The sequence below is a fragment of the Ambystoma mexicanum genome, chromosome 12 (assembly GCF_040938575.1).
Source record: "Ambystoma mexicanum isolate Mex_15411 chromosome 12, UKY_AmexF1_1, whole genome shotgun sequence".
In the NCBI taxonomy this organism is placed as follows: Eukaryota; Metazoa; Chordata; class Amphibia; order Caudata; family Ambystomatidae; genus Ambystoma; species Ambystoma mexicanum.
This window is the reverse complement of record NC_090936.1, coordinates 496,295,267-496,314,008: the sequence shown is the minus strand read 5'-3', so window position 1 is coordinate 496,314,008 and position 18,742 is coordinate 496,295,267. Positions and strand designations below refer to the sequence as shown.

The 18,742-nt window shown below is 46.6% G+C and overlaps 1 protein-coding gene across 2 annotated transcripts in view; it reads right to left on the bottom strand.

Moving 5' to 3' along the window:
• Positions 1–18,742, bottom strand: part of WDR91 (WD repeat domain 91) — an 832,764-nt gene that overhangs the window by 706,311 nt on the left and 107,711 nt on the right. The window contains exon 5 of one of the 2 annotated variants that reach the window (XM_069628780.1): positions 3,339–3,421. In XM_069628780.1, coding sequence (XP_069484881.1) covers positions 3,339–3,421 — 83 coding nt within the window. Of the gene's footprint in view, positions 1–3,338; positions 3,423–18,742 lie in introns of both variants that reach the window. The other variant, XM_069628779.1, reaches the window with a different exon arrangement.

The window sequence follows — 18,742 nt, the reverse complement described above, 5'->3', positions numbered from 1 at the left end:
CTGGAGGCGTGACAGCTGGATTTTGCACTTACCGCAAGCCGTGAGAGCAACGTGCGTCGTCGGGGGATCTGCTGCTGTAATGGTAGCTGTAACATCCAAAAGAAACCAGCTTGGCTAATAAGCTAATCCCAGTGTGGTGCCTGGGCCAATGGCACGGGTGCGGGAGGTGCTAGGACCAATGGGAGTAGTCTGAGCCGTTCTGCGAATGGAAGACTGTCTCGGTGGAGTACTAAAACTACTAGAAATGCTAAAGGTGCTGGGACATGTGGTACCTGGTCTAGTGGAGGCGCTGAGGAGCACTGAGGGCGGACAGGAACTAGTGAGAGGCGCTATGGATACTGGGATATGTGGTGCCTCATCATGTGGTACGGCAAAGCGATGTTGAACACATATCAAGTACTAGACACAGCATGTGGCCACAGTTCTATTCAGTGATTAAAAACAGTCCAAATGGGTTCATACAGTTTAGTGACATGCATGTACTCAGTCCAAACACCTAGCCTCTGGGTAAAATTTTGAGGGTCAAACAAACAATATATGGCATTATTGTGTGCAGTAGGTACTGCGTCTCTGGGTCCGCCTCGTGGGTGGGGATTAGACCCAAAAATGTTTCCACTCTACGGTTATGTTGAGGCCGTGGCAGACTGTGTCTAGTCTGCGGACCCACTTTTGTTCCAGTTTTGTGAGGGCCATGTCTATGTTGCCTCTGCGTTTCTGTGGCTGTAGTTGTTGCAGCACAGTCCAGGTGAATTGTTCATGCGTATGGCCTTTTTTGGTGAAGTGCTCGACCAGGGGTTTATCCTGTACTTTATTCTTAATGCAGGATCTATGCTCGTTGATCCTCTGTTTAACAGGTCTGATGGTCTTTCCGATGTATATCATGTCGCATGGGCATTTGATGACGTAGATAACAGATCTACCTTCGCAGTTTGTGTGGTTCGTCATGTTCCATGTGAAATCTTTGTAGGTGAAAGTCTTGCTATTGGTCGTGTGGCGGCAAGCCACACAGTGTCCGCAGCTGTAGTGACCCACGACTGGTGGCAGGTTCCATAATGTCGCTGGTGTTTTAGAGGGTTCCAAAAAAGTATGGACCAAAGTGTCCCTTAGATTTTTGTTCTTTCTGAATGCGAATAGTGGTTTCTTTCCTAGACTTCCTTCATTTTTGATGAGGTGCCATTGTTTGCTGATGGTCGTTTTTATGAGGTTGCTTACTGGGTTCAAATTTGTGACACAGACAGTCCTGTCTACGGGATCCTTGGTTTTGGTGGTGAGATAGACGGAATGGTCTGTGTTTGCTGCTCTTTTTTTGGCCATTTTTATAGATTTTTTCGAATAGCCTCTTTGTCCTAGGCGAGTTTGTGGTTGTTTGGCGTGTAGATTGAATTTTTCTTTGTCCGTGCAGTTAAGTGCAAAAGTGGGTTATGTTTCCCATTTGAGAAACTGCCCCTTCGTGTTATTCGTTGTGATAATCACCCACTATATCACAATCCCCTCCTTCTGGTAAGACCTTTAAAGTTGCGTTATGTCATCTGACTAGTGTTATGTTGGTATGCGCCATGATCAGTAATTTGCTCCGGGATCACAACTTATAGTGAATTTACCGGGTTTGGCATGCGCTTCTGTCTACCTAGCTGCTCCCAACTACTCTTCTTCAGCTCTTCTGTGCAGCCCGGCAACCTCTCCTGCACGGGTTCCCACATCTTGCGTCTGCTACTTCCAGAGTCCTTGCGGCTTCCCCAACAATCCGGTGCTCACCTGCCACCGGCGAACGCTTCACCATGTGGAAAGTCACAGAAAGAAACGCTTTCCGCTGCACGACCTCTGCAGCTGAAACCTCCCCAGCGGTCTAGTGCTGGGCTGCCACAGCGGAACGCTTTCCAATAGGGAAAGTTATCAAAGGGTGCGATTTCAGCTGCGCGACCTCTGCAGCTGAAATCTCGAGCCCATACGACTCTCTCAGGACCGGCATTAATTTCTCTTGCTACTCTGCTCCAGGCATCCTGGTCGAGGTTCCACAACTTCTCCACAAACTACTACTGCTACTGCTACTGCTGCTGCTGCTGCTGCTGCTGCTGCTGCTGCTGCTGCTGCTGCTGCTACCTTGCAGCCTTCCACTGTGGTCTAATTGCCTGCACCTGAGGGGGCCTTTTATGCCTCTCAGCCATCCTCAGGTGTGGGTCATTAACCCTAATGGGCTGCACTCTGCAACCTTGTGCCTCTGGAACCCTCTTCTTCGTCCCAGTACTCTGGGAATTCTGGGACTTGAAATCCCAACTACAAATGTCAGTCTCAACAGTATTTTCCCTACCAAGTGCCTTTTCCTCCTCAGGCATATTCCTTAAATGAGTTTCACAAGGATAAAAAGATATATTTGGTTTTACAGAGGATTGAAGTTTTTCCAGTTTCAGATTGGTCATTTTAAAAGACCCCTGAATGCTTTTCCTTAGACTCCTAGGATTTCCCATTTCTGGGAATGTTGCCATTTTGGTCAGAGCTTTTCTCAAGCTAATACATGACCGGTTATAATGGTCTTCCCTCAAATTGTTATCATTAACTTTAGGGAGTACCCATTCTCTTTTGACAACATGCCATTACATGTACTGGCATTAATGATATCCCCTTCCTGGAGGTAGACAAGTACTGCATTTCATCCCATGAAGTCCTCCTGTTTCCCTGGGGCCCATCTCCTCCCATGTGATCGTCCTGGCTAACACTGCTTCCAAGGTCAGGATCAGGAAGCATCAGCCTTTCCCTGGCCACCTGAGAGGAGGTTTTCGTGAGAACTTCATAGGATTCATCACAATGCCTAGAAAAATGCCAGCTCACAAATTCTACATTCTTCCACTATGCAAGCAGCAACAGCTGCCTTGTTCTTCTCACTCTGCTCATATTAACTTTACAGGCAAAACCAATCCAGCTTCTCCCTTCAGGGTCCCCGAATGCCATAAACCCATGAAAATGCATGCATTGGCAAAAATTGTGTTGTACGAGAATCAATAACAACAGTGCATTAAAAGAGCATTCCAAATCAAAGTCTGTTGGTAAAGTTAATACATAGTAATAACACCCATCAAAGTCAGGTCAAATGTTGGTTCATCGGAGGTAAACAAGTGGAGCCATCCAGCGCTCCAAGTACAAATTACATTAACATCAGTGCAATTGCAGCAAGGCAAAATATATATAGAGCTTGCTCCTCTTCAGACAAAGGATTACAAGAGAAACCATCTCACATAATTAAAAGTAAAAGCAAACTAAATCTCCAGCATGAGCAATCCCTACGCAAAACAGGACACCTAAAATAAATTTCAGCTTCAGAACTTAATGGTAGCCGAGCTTACCTTCTGACGCAAAGCCTCGTTCTCCTCTTGCAAAAGGGACATTTTCTGGCATTCAGCTTCGAAATTGAGAATAATTGGTACAGGTGATTTTGGTTAAGGATGCAAATAGAGCTGCAAAGGTGACAGCTTGTCAGTCTTGACTATGCAGAAGACGAGTGCTTTAACAATATCAGTACACTTCATTGAATTAATACTGGACGCAGCTTTACAAACTTATTATTCACATGGTGAAAGAAAGCCATGATGGCTACCAGTAAAAAGTGCAGCAAATCAAAAGTAACATCTGCCGAAGGTATCTCCCATTATCAAAACACTTCGGTCTGCAAGGTTTGCATTTACTTTGATCCATTTATTTACTAGCCTTTACCTCCTCTGATATTTCAATCCCCTCCAACCCCTTTAATTTTTCTCTTTTGGTATCGCCTCATTCTTTTTAATTTCTGGCATCCTACTTCCACTTTCCGCTCTAATATTTCTTCTCAGAAACAAACTGCGTTAGTGTCTCGCTGCTTAGTCATGCTCTGTTGTCCCTTTCCGGCACCCCTCACTACTTTGCACTTTGCTTTATACTCCTTGCTGTGGACATTCTCTTGCACAGTCTTTTTTTTTTAACTTTGGTGTCTCACTTTCTCTTACTTAGAATGCTCACATATGGTTCTTTCATTGTTCGTCACTGGTAATTCTGACACTCACTTCTCCCTGCACCCCCACCATATCCCGACTCAGAAATTGTGCTCTCAGGCCTAGTATCTCTTGCTTACTAATTATTTCCATTGCACTTTCCACCAATCTTTGCATTCACCACTCCCGTTTCACTTCAGCCCTCATCTCTTGGGTATCTCCTCCTACTGCCTACCAATTCATGACATTTCCTAATAGGGCAAAAGCTAGTGCAGGTCCCAAACACATGCAATAAGTTTCCTTGTCCCTCTTCAATGAATGTATCTTTTCAAGGAGAGTTGAAAAAATACCCCGATTTTCAAATATTTGTAAAATGAGCATGATCCACTCTCAAAGGAAGCTAGAGTACAAATGAGAATAAGGAATACGTTATTTACCTGTAACTGCTGTTCTCCAGCATGGGTCTGGCATGGGTTCAGATGGTCATGAATATTCCCTGTCGTCAGGCTGGGAATCCTCAGCAAAACAAAATGCAGTTTCACGTTAGCCTGAAAACTGCATTTCTCCTCTAAACCAATCACTGTCCTTTGGTTCATACTGCCCCCATCAAATGACAGTTGTCTCCCTAAACTCCACCCCTGGTGGCCATCTTCAGATTTGGTAAAGCATGTAAAGTGGCAGTATGAACCAAGAAGAACAACAGAAGGAAATGGGGGAGGGTTTGCATATGAATCCATCCCAGACCAATGCTGGAGAAACAGGAGTTACAGGTAAGTAACATATTCCTTCTCCAGCAAGGATTCACATGCTCACGAATAGAATACAGCACTACATATACACAACCACGGATGTGGCAAGGATCAACAGAAGCAATATCCTTATCCCTGGAACAGACTCACCTCAAATAAACAGGTTGCGTAGCACTGCTTGGCCGACCTGGCACTCCTCCCTGCAATCCCAGTTGACGCAGTAGAATCTCATGAAGGTGTGGGTGGACCTTCAAGTAGCAGCCCTGCAGATGTCGAGCAGGGGAACACCCTAGAGAAACGCTGTTGTCACTGTGATGGCTCTGATGGAATGGGCTCTCGGCCGACCTGGAAGAGGTCTGTTGGCAAGACAGTGAAAGTGCATGATGCAGCTGGAGAGCCACCTGGATATGGAAGCCTTAGACAGGGCCTTCCCATAATTCACAGGTCCAAAATTCACAGAGAGTCGAGATGTCTTGTGAAACTCCTTCATGTGTGCCACATAAAACATCAAGGCATGAGCAACGTCCAGCAAATGCAACGTCCTTTCCGCCGGCGTGGAAGCGTTCGGGAAGAAGACTGGTAGAACCAAAGGCTTGTTGAGGTGGAATTCTGAAGGAACCTTTGGCATAAAGGTGGGGTGGGCCCGCAGCACCTGCTGTGTCCATCCGGCTGCCTCCACTTCCCGCTCACCAGGGAAGACGGGGCGATGCTGCACCATGACCCGGCGTCGCTGAGCCTCACGGCCTGGCTCCTGCAGCCCTAGAGTTTGGGCATTATTCCCTGAAGCTGGAATGTAAGAAGGTCCTAGCCAAGGCCGGAGCTTCCCCTACGCTGTTGTGCTACGTCCATAAATTGAAACACTTCACAGTTCCCCAGGACAGCCATCACCCTCTCCTCCGAGGGGATAGGCAACCATGCAACCGTGTTAAAACAGATACCCAGGAACAGAGCGTTCTGCAATTGCTCCACGCAGAACTTCGGATAATTCATGGAGAATCAGAGCTCTGTCAGCAGACGAATGGTCTCAGTCGTCTGCTCGTTTGCCAGTGCATGAGAGCAGGAGCAGATGAGCCAGTCATCCAGATAAGCGAAGACGTGGATGCCCTTGAGACGTAGATGGACCGCCACCGGACCCAAGCACTTCTTGAACACTGTGGGGCTGATTTTAGGCCAAAGGGCAACACTTTGAACTGATAGTGCTGCCCCTGGACTACAAAACATAGAAACTGCCAATGTTTTTGGTGGATGGGGACGTGAAAGGAAGCATCTACCAGATCCAACATTGCTAGGAAGTCCCCTTCCTCCAGCTAGCCGAGCTTGTGCTGAAATCTGACCATACTGAACTTCGGGGACTTCAAGTACTTGTTGAGGCGTTTTAAGACCAGCATCGGCCACCACCCTACTGTCTTTTTTCATACCAGAAAGTATCAGGAGTACACCCGGAGGCACTGGGGGACGGATTCTATTGCCCCTTTCCTTAACATGGCTCGAACCTCCTGCAGCAGGTGAGCCACATGTAGTTCTTGACGTGCCACAGGAGGAATGGGAGGACACCTGTGTTGGTGTTCCAAGGTGTGCCCCTGGTAAATGTCCAGAACCCATTTGTCTGTGGTGATGTTCTTCCACTTGTTGAAAATGTTCCCCCACCAGCTTCCGACTAGGGTGCGAAAGTGGGGGCCTTGATCCACGGGCCAGTTCAGGCCTGCTTGGGTATCAGCGTCCTGGCCTGTGGCGACGACGATGCTGTCCTCGCTGCCATAGGCCTGTGAACGGCCCTGGTAGGCCTCCTGGACCGTGGAATGGGAGGGTTGACGGTAAGGGGGTGTTCTACTCCTTGGTGACCTGCTGGACTTCCCCCTTGAAGACCGAAAGGACGACGACCTCCTCTGCTGCAATGTCCCCCGTGAGCGTGCCATTTCTGTATTTGTCGTAATCGCCTGGACAAACGCGACCACAGTCTTGCCAAACAGATTGTCCCCATCAAAGGGCATGTCCACCACCTTGGACTGGACATCTGCCCTGAAGTTGGTGGCCTTCAGACAGCTTGGCATCAAAGGGACACCCTGTGATGGCAGGATCCAAGGCCACCTCTCATTCCTGGAACAGGGCAAGTGCCTCGACTTTCTTATCCTCTGGCAGGAAGCCGAGAATGGGCTCAAGCACATACCATGGTTCCCTGTCGTAGCCGGCTAAGATGGCCAGGGCATTAGCGGCCTGGACAGTGGAGGCTGCATTGTAAATGATGCACTTCCTCACTGCATCAAGCTTCTTCCCCTCCGGTCTGGAGGCACCATGGGCGAAGATGATGGATTCGATGAGAGCGTCCGGGCGGCAGCAGACACCACAGTGTCCGGAGAAGGCTGGCACCTCAAGCACCTGGGGGACGAGTCTGGGACACTGTGCTACTTCTACAGCCTGTCTCTCTTGGGGGGAGTGGTAGCTGGTGTCTTCAGCAGAGGGATCAACATTACGGTCTGGATTCTCGGCGTTAGGAGAGAAACCCCTCTTTACTCGTCTCCTCTGGTACCAAGTTGAAGAGAGCAGAAGCCCTTGAGATCATGGCATGAAAAGAACCAACCTCACCCAGTGGAGAGGCACTGGTGGGCTCATTGGCACCCTGCAGCTTACCGTCTGCCGGGATATAGTCATCTGACTGATCGGTATGCGTCACAGTAGCATCCGAATCTGCACCAGTTTCCTGTGTGTGTCTGTGGGCGCTCCTCCACCACAGGGGTCACAGGCCGGTGCGGTGGTGGCTTCGGCTGACGTCTCGGGCCTGAAGGGTTCCTTGCTTTACCCTTTGGTCTGGAAGGGGTTCTAGCCGGCGGCCTTGTAGGACTTTACAGGGACAGTTAAAGGAGTAGCAGGCAGCCTTTTTTGAATCCCCAACACCAACGTGTGGAGAGTCGCAAGGATGTCCAACAACATATTCCTAGGTGGTGGCTGAGGCGTGAGTGGAACAGCCGGCAACAGCTTCGAGCTGGAACACCTCCTTGGGCTAGATGATGAATCGGGTTCGCCCCTCGGAGATCCCTCCATAGACACTGGCCCACAGGCCACTTCGTGGTCTGAGTAGTAGCCCTCGGGTAAATTGTCGTTGGAGCTTGTGTAGATCTGAACAGACTCCCTCAGAGAATCCCTCAACATTGTCAGGGATATCCTCACTTGCCTTGGCAAGAACTCTGTGGCCAGTGGTAGCTCCTTGGTCCTACCTGACTCCTTAGGGAAAGAATTAATAGGCGCTTGAGCAGGCACGTCAGCCGTGGTCGTCGACGAAGCCGCCGCCGTAGCCGGAGGCCGTGGAGGCAAAGACACTTGCGGGGTCGCTGTCGACTTGGTGTCGGACACCCCCGGAAGTAGCAAGTCACCCTTTCGACAACATAGTGATGGTCGTTAATGGAGTCGTCGACAAAGTGGATGTCCTGGATGTCATTGACAGGATCATGGTCGTCGACGAGGTGGATGTCCTGGAAGACGAAGCAGTCGTCAAAGTCGTGGTCGAAGATGGTGCCGTCGACGGTGGACGCGATGAGCTACCTAAGGACCTCTCCTGTGTAGCCTTGTCCGAGGACGACAATTGAAGCTTCAAAGGGGTCAGGGACTTCCTTAGAAGGAGCACCCCTAACTGGCAGGCTCACCGTGAACTGAGACGGGGAATGTGTCCTTCTCGAACTGGGTCACGCAACCACAGTGACTCTAGAGGGATCTGTAGCGTGGTGCTTGGCCTTCTTTTGGACCCCCCCAGGGAAGGGGCATCCTCAAAGGACCTCGACCTCTTCTCAGAAGAAGCCAGCTCATGGGACTGGCCGGTCCTGGATGAGGCATGACTACTCGCGAAGGCCAAGTCAGAGGCCTTCCCCAACTTGAGCCACACCTCCAGCCTGCTCTAACGGTCCTTTTTAATCTTCCTCGAAAAAACAACGGCCAATCTCGCATCCTTCCTCATCATGGTCTGGGTGTAGGCAATACAAGCACTTGAGGTGCCGATTCTCAATAGACATTCCCCAGTCCACATTTCGCACATATCTTGAAGAGACTCCTCTTCTCTTCAGACATTGTGGAAGGTGCAAAGTAGGCAAAAGCATTGGGCCTCCGAACTTGAAGAAAGAACCTGCTATGAAGTAGATCTTTGCAGACAATGGATCCCCACTGCCAGTAGCCGATCAACGGAGGAGCAACATTGGAGAGAAAACGAACAGATGTATCTGAATAATCATGAAATAGTCAAAAAGCTCGAATAGCAAGATGAGTACTCCCAACACTGAAATGTGAAGTAAAAATCTGAAAATACCCACCAGGGGTGGATCTTAGGGAGATCACCATCACTGGATGGGGGCAGAATGATTGGTTTAGGGGAGAAATTAAGTTTTCAGGCTTAATCAAAACTGATTTTTCTTTTTACCAAGGATTCCCAGCCCGACGACAGGGAATAATCATGAGCATGTGAATACATGCCAGACCCCATGTTGGAGAACTGCAAATAGATAAGCAAACAGCTAAATCTGTTTTCCTACCCAAAGAGTAGTGGCAAACGAAAGAGTGTGAAAGCAGTACTTTATATCTAAATCAGTGAACTCCACTATGGTAACATGGTTAACTATTTTAGAAGTTGACACGTGTGAACAAATCTACCATACTTTCAAATATCAATAAAGATAAAGATTATCAACTTGTCTCTCTGGTTACATGTGGACTGTTGACTAGGTTCAACTGGCTGTATCAGCTGCATTTCAGCTGTGCCCTTGCAGCTTTATTACATGAAGTATCAGCAAAAAAGGCTTTTAATCAGAGAGGAGAAAATGTCAGAAGGGCATACCACAATGTAACTGTCTCTGGCTAGGAAGGCAACCATAGGATCCAAGATGAAGGGGGCCTATTACAGGTGGCCCATCATGAAGAAAATGCTTGTTTTCAATATAAGCAATCAAGAATGGACTTTGAGAAGCATAACAAACTACCAAATTAAAAGGGCAATTTATTGCATTGAGTGTCCTTGTTGATTCAGGCATATTTGTCATTTTTTGCAGATTTCTGTAATTCTCCAGACCAATGAGAGCCACCCAGGTCTCACTGGGGCGCAACTCTAATGTTTCTGCCTGCTTGGGGACACTTCTGGCCCCCACATTGCAGGGTAATGCAAAGGTGTCCCTTAGTTTCCCTTGGGGAGAAACCTTGTCAAGGTGCTTTATGTTGCTTCCTATCAGAAAATGTAAAAAATAAACTAGGTTACCACACAAAAGAGGCCCAGGATGCAGAGGCCTACCGGTAAATCTCTAGAATTCCCTAAGGGCGAGTCCACCCCTGCCTGCGCTGACTCGTGCGTGACAGTTAAGATTTAGAAAGACCGCTTGAGCATTCTCAGTGCCGTCTTTCTAAATCAGTCTTTCATTTTAGCGAAAATTAAAAGGTCCTTTTCACTTAATACCGTGTTTATACATGCAGGTCAAAGTATCCTTTACATGTGTGCTGATGTGGGAACTCTGCTCTTGGGAGGGGGATATATTAGGGCAGGCAGAGATAGTTCTGTTTATTGATAGAGGATGAAGAAGGGTTGGGGTACTTCTAGTAAACTGCACTTAGGGCGTGGTCTGATTGGGAGCGAGTGAGGTATAAGGTTTCAAGAATGTAATAGTGAGAAGTTAGTTGAGGGGAAAAGAGAAATGGGAGGAAGTGTGGCTAAGGTTAGGTCGCTACCTGGGTCTTGGACGTACAATCCTTTGAGTAGAGGAATTGAGTTTTGCTTCAGTGTCTTGTAGTGGAGTAAATCAGCAACAAGGTGGATGTCTTATTAACTGAAAGCCTCAGTGGTTCATGTGGGGTGAGGTATATAGAATTTGTATTCAAAGTAGTATTTCTATTTCAGTGTTCAAGGCTTTTTGCATTGAGAAATTAAAATCGGAGTTGTGACACCCACACTTGCTTAAAGTGAGGGGAGAGGATTACAAGCGTTGTTCAAGCTTGGGAGGCTGTGTAGGATGGTCTGATTGTAGTGTGTCTTCGAGGAATGCTAGAACTTTTGTCTGTATACTTTGCATGGTGAGGGATCAGATAGTAACTTGTCTGGTTTTTGTTTCATTGCGGTTTCTCCAGTTTGGTAAGCTGACAAACCATGTCTTGAGCTATTTCATAAATGTGAGGCATGTCTCCTCCATTGGGAGAGGTCTAGGTAGGGTGTTGCAGAGTTTCATGGGCAGTAAGGAGGTTTTGTCAAAAGGTATTCCGGGAGTCTATGATAGAGGTTGTTTGCATAGTGTAATCTTAATAGTACCAGAGATATTACAGTCATAGTTCTGTGGGTGAATGTAAAGTAGGTTATGATGCAGCGCAGAGTGCATAGTTGGAAAAAGCAGTTTTTTTACAATGGCCTTCCCTTGTGGTTCAAAAGTGAGAGCAATGCACCTAGTAGTTCGGAGATTCCTTACCATGGAGGGTGGTATAGTGCATGATCCTATCTAGTCAGGCCAGGGGGTTGAGATGGTGTTAGAAGGAAATGTATTACAGAGCATGACTTCAGTTTTAGAAGGCTTGAATTTTAGTCTGATTGCAGTCATCCATGCACCCCCTTGTGTAAGCCAAGTATTTAAATATTTGGGTTTTGTTTACTGCATGTTTTGAAGTTTGTAGATTTGTGCGTCATCTGCAAAGCTGTAGATAGTGACGATAGAGTGTTTGAAGAGGCCCTAGAGAAGTGGCATGTAGATGTTTAAGAGGAGAGGTGACGGTGTGGATCACTGACGTACTCGGCAGGTCAGTGGGCGAGTCTTGGATTTGTAAGGGGCCATGATTGTGGCTTTGATTCTGCCAGTTAGGAAAGAGGTGATCCAGCATAAAGATGTTGCTGTCATATAATTTATGAACATAGTGAAATTTAAACAATGTTTCCCCAGTATGCTATTCTCTTGCTAAAGAACAAAGCTTGTTCAGCTTTGCTTGCCGTGATGTATTCTCACTGTTCGGGAAGTTGTGAACTTGTAACATTGTGTGGACTGACCTTTGGAGTTCACCAAGAATCCTACTAACCCTGTAAAATAACTTCTCCCATGTGAAGCTGAAAACTTCTCCGATGTGAAGATGAAACTGTATCTAAACACAAGCTTCCATCGTTGATTAAAAGGGAATGATTTCCCTTCAGGAGAAAGGTATCTTTTTAAATGCTGGAACTTCAGGTCTGCTGAGAGCGCTTATAGCGCTTTCAGTTGGAGAGGGAGTGCATTACTATTACCCTGGTTTGGGTAGGGTCAATTCTTCCGGAGCTGGCCTGCTCTAACAAACTGAGGGATATGAAAGACTTCAGGCCCCCTGGGCTCACCTGTACCGAGACACTGCAATTGTCCCCTGCCATGCGAGAGGGTCAAAAGGTAGGGGTGACCAGGGAATCCTTCCCCATACCACCATTGGGCCCAACATCCATGAGCAACAGACTTTGTGGTTCCCATAATTAGGCAGGAGACTTCTTCACATACACCCCCTCCCCCCACTCTCTTTCCTCTTTCCCACTGGTTTGACTTTTAGGGATGGCAGGGCCTTGAAGGTGGCTTTGCATTTACCCAACAGGAAACCACATAACTATTCCATAATAACTGATCAACTCCCAATTTGACTAGCAGGTCGCGCCTTGTCCATAGACCTGTTTTGTACTTGTTCCTGTGGGGGCTGTAGCCCTGTTCCATCGAGACATTTACACTCTTACACAATGTGATATAGTCTAAGAAAAGATACTACTCTGAATGAGTATTTTATAGATCAAATAATTATTTAGGGTACTCTCAGAGCTTTGCAACTCATTAGTCTTAAAACCTTTTTTACGCCCTCTCAATCCTTCTATGAAGAGCTAGAGCAATCCTTCGAGGAGAAAATTGATACTATCAGATGCAACTCATGATTTTAGCCCCTTACAGAGACTCCTGAGCAAAAGAGTCAACAATATTTTGTTTGGCAGAAAATGGTAGCTCTGCCAAACAAAATATTGTTGACTCTTTTGCTGAGGAGTCCCTGAGACATAAGTAAAAGTATTAATCACTTGCTGACTACCAGATTTGTACCTAGTTGTTAAAATTGGGGTCACACCCTGATTGAAAAGCCCTCTTTGGATCCATCATCTCTGGCAAATTATAGCCCCATTCAACAGCTTCCCTACATAACAAAGCTTCTGGAAGTGGCGGAAACATCCCAGCTGCAGACATTTTCGCCAACATTGTCAAAATACTGAATCAGTAGTATTTGCAGCTTCAGATGACCTAAGAGTTTGGATAGACTAAGGGGGGGGACAGGCTTAGTTGTTTTATTAGCTCCCCCCATGGCTTTTGACACCATTCACCACTTTCTCTGAGGTTGACTATAAAAGATGGTTCCAAGGGGAGCTCCTGGGGTTGGGTTAAATCCTATTTTACCAATCAAACCCTCACAGTATCAGTACCAATATCAATCCAGTCAGACAGTTATCACTTGTAGAGTTCCTCAGGGCTGCTCTTTAAGCCCACTACTATTCAATCTGTAAATTAAACGTCTGGCTGATTTAATATGTGGTTTCAATATGATGTTTTAGATGTAAGCAGACAGACGGATCATTCCTTGGCTGGTTGATGCTGATCATAAACCAACCGACTGCTGCAAGCTCTGTATGGAGCAGGTTAGAATATGGATGAACACAATTCAACTGCAACTCAATGTGCAAAAATAAAATAAAATTTGGATTTGTAAAAATAGCTTGATCCAGCAGATTGCCATCCCCGATTATTCTTTTGCCACACCATCAGGGTGCATCAGGGTGCAATGGGCCCTGACCGGTTTCTTTAGGATCCTGTTCATCAAAATTGGTCAGTAATCTTGGTGTACGGTTGGATTCTGATCTGCACATGGATGGCCAAACAAGCAAGCTCACAAGTAGATGTTTTCTCCCACTCAAAACATTAAAAAGGTTTTTGGATTATTCTATTTTTCCAGCCAGGATCCAACTGATGAATGATTTTGCATCAATCCGTCTGGATTACTGCAATGTTATCTATCTTGGTCTCCCCCAAGAAGGAGATAACCAGGCCCCAGTACATTTAAAACGCTGCTGCTAGATTGCCGTTTCATTTAAGAGAGAGCATCTATCTTCTCTCTTCAATATCTACATTTGTTGCTTGTGGTTAAACAGACCGAGTTCAAAGCTTTGTGTTTGATTCATAAAGCTCCCAACAAAGGACCCCAATATATCTGCAGTGGTCTCTCCTACTATATTCCAGGCTAGCACCTCAGATCAGCATCATCTAATCTTCTAGTAATCCTGAAGATAAAATATTAATGTTGTGGGGACATCCGCTCCTTTACCATGTTGCTTAAAAGCCAAGGAACATGCTCAGTTCATATCTATGTTCATTTGATATTCACCTCAAATTCAGACATTTTAAAACCTTTTTGGTCCCTTGATAATTGCTCCTATAGTTATCAGACGTTAAAACTGATATTAAGACTGTAGGGCTATGATGACTCTTTAGTGATATGATAGTAATGTGCTTATTACCTAGTGTTGCCTTGTGTCATCTTGCTTCAAAGGCGAGCACGTTGCCACTGAGCCATCCTCCCGGGAATTTGTAGCGCTTTAACTATATATACCTACCTACCCTGGGCCTACTGGTTCCTTTCTAAGGTTTACTGACCAACCCTCAATTCAATCATGCCACTTTGTGGGTGGTCTTTGTGATAAGGCCCCTAAGGAGCTAACTAATTCTGGACTGTCCTAGGAGAGTAGAGCTAGTCTGGAAAATTGGACCTGCCTCAATCTCTGAATTACCCAGATCATCTTACAGGTCTACCATTCACCCACTGATAACATTCCTTGCTTGCTGGTAATATAGGAAGATGTGTTTCGCGAGGGGGTCCTCCAGAAGACAAGTCTGCTCATAACTAACTTGACATTATGGGATGGGTCAGAAGGATAGGTTTCCTGGTCACCTTCCAGTTCATAAGCAGGCCAGGTCTTCTGTAACCATTCCTCCAAGAGTTATTGGAATAGGAGGAAATATCATGTTCATCTACTGCACTCCAGAGGGGACATTAACTCTTCGACAAACCCTCTTCTCTTTCGGGAACACAGCAGGACCTTTGTTGCCTCAATGACAATCTGGATCTTCACTTCTCTCCTGTTGAGTTGATAGCCTTCAGTACTCCACGTCTTACTTATTCCTGCATACACCTGGTGGATGTTCCTCCCATTGGTCTCCTCTGGGCCAACAATGTAACTGGATAGGGAGTCCCTGGTTGACCACAAGGTATAGTCCCAACATCACCTCTTGCACTTAGGTGTCTGGCTAGTGGTCCACTTTAAGGCATCCTTTATTTCCAAACATACTCCTTCTTCAGAGTAGGGGGCGAGGGGTTTATGGACTCCTCCATTTTATTAGGCATCTCTTTCTACTCCGTCTCAAGTGGTGATGCAGTGATCCAAAGGTCATGAGTCAACGCTCCCAAAGTACCCTTGAATTTGACTCTGTCCCCTGGGTCCACCAGTGTGCCGCAAGGTAGATCTTTGTCCATTATGAGCTGCCTGGATCTCCTTTCCAACTAGCACCCATCCATGTGCTTCCCTCTGGCTTGGTGATCTTCTCCAAGTGGTATTGGGGCTGGATGTAAAGATGATCCTGGAAGTCCCGAAGCAGGATATGGAGCGGCGACCATAGTCTGGTTAAACACCAAAAGGGTCTGTTCGCCTCGGTCGTCTTCGGAGCCCTAAACCTTCATCACTAAGATCTTCTTAGCCAGAACGTTGAGGTATAAGATATTTAGAGTTCTACAGTAGCTTGGTGGTACCTCGATCCTCAGTTCTGTCGCCACCTAGAGTCTCTCAAAATCCTTTACCTCCAGTTCGATCAGAGCAAACAAAGTTGGAAAGTGAGAAGCCCATAGTTCCTGCAAACGAAAAGGCATTTGGGTGGCCCATTACAGCCAACCAACCATAGACCTGTTGCTCCGGTTAACTTGTTGGGAAGATAATCAGGTCCCCGTGTGATAGTTATTCTGAACTGGAAAGTTGATCCACAAAATTGCCAAACAGAAGACAACCCCAGGCAGAAATATGGTTAGGTGGGTATTATTTAATCTCTGAGCTAATACTACCTTTTTCCCCGTATTGACTGATTGGGGAAAAATAACTGGGTTAGTGTGGGAGGGTTGAACAATTGCCACAGTAGATATTTTGAAGGTATTGGGGAGGGATTTGAGCATAGATCCCATAAAATTAATCTGGCCATGTGGGGTATTTTAGGGTCTCGGCGGACTTGGGTCAGCTAACCAGCCTAAGGGACCCAAATACACAATTAAGGTGTAAAAGTAAAGAGTTAGCCATTAACATCTTATTTTCATGCTCAAAAGGCATTGTAGAGCCATTTTTAGGCGGAAAAAGGAGCACAAGACAGAATTAGCATTCCTGTAATGCTTTTTCCTCTGGCTGAAAAGGCAATATGGTTTAACAAAAGCATGCATTTTCAAGCTGGCATCAAATTATTGGATTTCTGTGAAATTCGCGTACACATATCACCTGACAAAAAGCAGGCACATTTCATAAGAACTTATTGTAAATGCTGTATGAAAAGCGTAATTTACAGGCAGATCTCTATTTTTTTTTATTTATTTTTTTTACAAAATGGAGAGCAACATTTTTGCTCGCTTCTACTCTTGCATTTTCCGCTTGGTTCTGTAAATGTGCAAAGCTGCATGCAAAGAAATCAACCTCCAGCAACTCCCCCTTCACCTGATATTACCACCTCCTCCTTCACCCGCTTTTCTTTGGATGTTACTACCTCGTCATTTACCTTGAACACTCACCACCTCCTCGGTCACCACCACATCCTTTACATTCTCAAATCACTCACAACCTCCTCCTACTCTACTCTGCCACCTCCCCATTCTGCATTTCTCCCACCCTCTTCTTCTTCCAAGGCTCACCAGTCTCCAGCCTTTTCCAAATGCAAATCTCCTGCAACCCACAATGACCAACTGGGGCTGTGTGCTTTTAAACTTTATTCTCCTCTCCCATAGTTGGGGCTTTAACCACGGGTCTGCAATGCAAATGCTTGGTTTCTGTTTTTGTATTAAACACACATTGAAATTGAAACATTGTTTACACAGCGTGGGGCAATATCTTGCCTGGGAACAATGCTTCTGCAACTCTGATTCCAGCAATGTATTTGCAACATTCCGGAAGTAGCAGACTTGCAACATCATTTCTGCGGAGCTCCGGAGTTCACTGCGGGTCCTACAAAGTCTGATGCAGCATGTGAAGCTCAAACTGTATTTAAACACACACTACCATTGCAGACTGAAGGGAAATTAATTTCCTTAAGGGGTAAGCTATCTTTATATAGTAGAGCTTTTGTATCTGCTCAGAGACCAATTCAGGCTCCCTCAGTTGGTAAGGGTGTGTATTATTAGTGCCCTGATTTGGTCAAGGCTTCTAGGGCTGGCCTTTTCTAACTGAATGAGCGAGAAGAACCCAGGTCACCAGAACAGGCTTGTGTGTAGGCACTTATTGTCCCTGCCATGTGAACGGGAAATGGTGGGGGGGGGTGGGCGGGAGAGATCCTGTCCATACCGCCCCGGCCCCCTGAGCCACCACTGTGTTGGTCCCCAGAACCAGGCTAGGAACTTCAACCGGATCAAAAGTACATGAGAGCGGAAATGCAGTCCCTTGACACCCACCTCCTTAAGTGGGTTCAGCATGTCTGACCCAGAATTAGTTTCCCATTCCCTAGATGGGAACTCCCTTTGATTCTGAAATATTTCCATCTACGAATGTCTGCTGCCTCCACTAGACAGCAGCAGATTCCCAGACTTTACCCAGCATGGAGTAGGAGAACGCTACCTGGGAAAGCCGAACTCGCTCTGTGTTGACCAAGGGACTGTGAGGACGCCAAGATGACCGTGGTGCCGGCAGACTCGGGAGGAAAGCAGGGGACAGAGGACTGCAGAGGCCGGTTCACTGTGTGGCAAACACAGAGGGAAGGACAAAGAAACTTCCTAGCGGCCACGGGAACCTGGAAGCAGCCTTACCACCTCGGAACACGGTGCGAGAGCCCAGAGGAAAACGCGAGCTGTGAAGGACGTGGAAGCCAGTGGGTGAAGACCCCAAGCTGGAGGCGGGACATCGGAGTGGTATCTCCTACTGCACAGAGGGAAACCGGAGAGAGAGGGAGGCGCACGCACACACACACACACACACACACACACACACACAAAGAAAGACAAGAGTGTATGAAGGGAATGAGAAAGAAAATTAAATTCAATATTACCCAAAAAAGGAAGTCAGATGAATGTGAGAGAAAAGCAAGTTTGCAACTGTATAAAGTGAATCAGATGAAAAACCCTGGCATGAGTGTAAACAAGGCAGAAGCACGTTTGCTATTGTATAAAGTAAATCATCTGAAAAGCCCTGTGGGAGTGAGCACTCTGCATACTACAAACTACGGACTGTGTGAGCAGCTGGTGTATTTTCTTTTTCTCCCAACTGAGACCAAAGTTTGTTCTCTCTGGCAGAGCTGAGGCAGAGTGAGCAGAATGTTTAGTGTTTGGTTCGCGGTGCCGGGGCCGTCGGAAGCCGCCTGTTTCAAGATCCATTGTAACCAGTGCCGGAGGCTCGGGGCTAAAGATAAACCGCTACCCCTGCAGGACTGGTTTCCAAGAAGACTTAATTGAAGGTGAAGAGGTGCAAGGGTTAAAGGAGCGAGGTGCTGACATGGCGGGTTTGGGCTTTAGAACACATTTGCAATCCAAACGACAGGACGCTTGGAGGGATATGGAAATCCTTCCCTTGACACATGAAATAGACACTTCCACGACCCCGGCTGTTATAAATGTGGACAACCAGGACAGGTCCCCTCAAAGGGAATCTGAAGGAGCAGAGTTCCCAAGAATTGACTTATTAACTGGGGAGACCTTTGATCACTCTGTGGCTGAGTTACCCATGCAAATGGACTTGGAGGTTTTGGAGGAACTGAAGAAGAAAGAAGGCCAGTGTGCTGGTAAGAACAGAGCCCCCACAGGTGTACTGGGCACCTT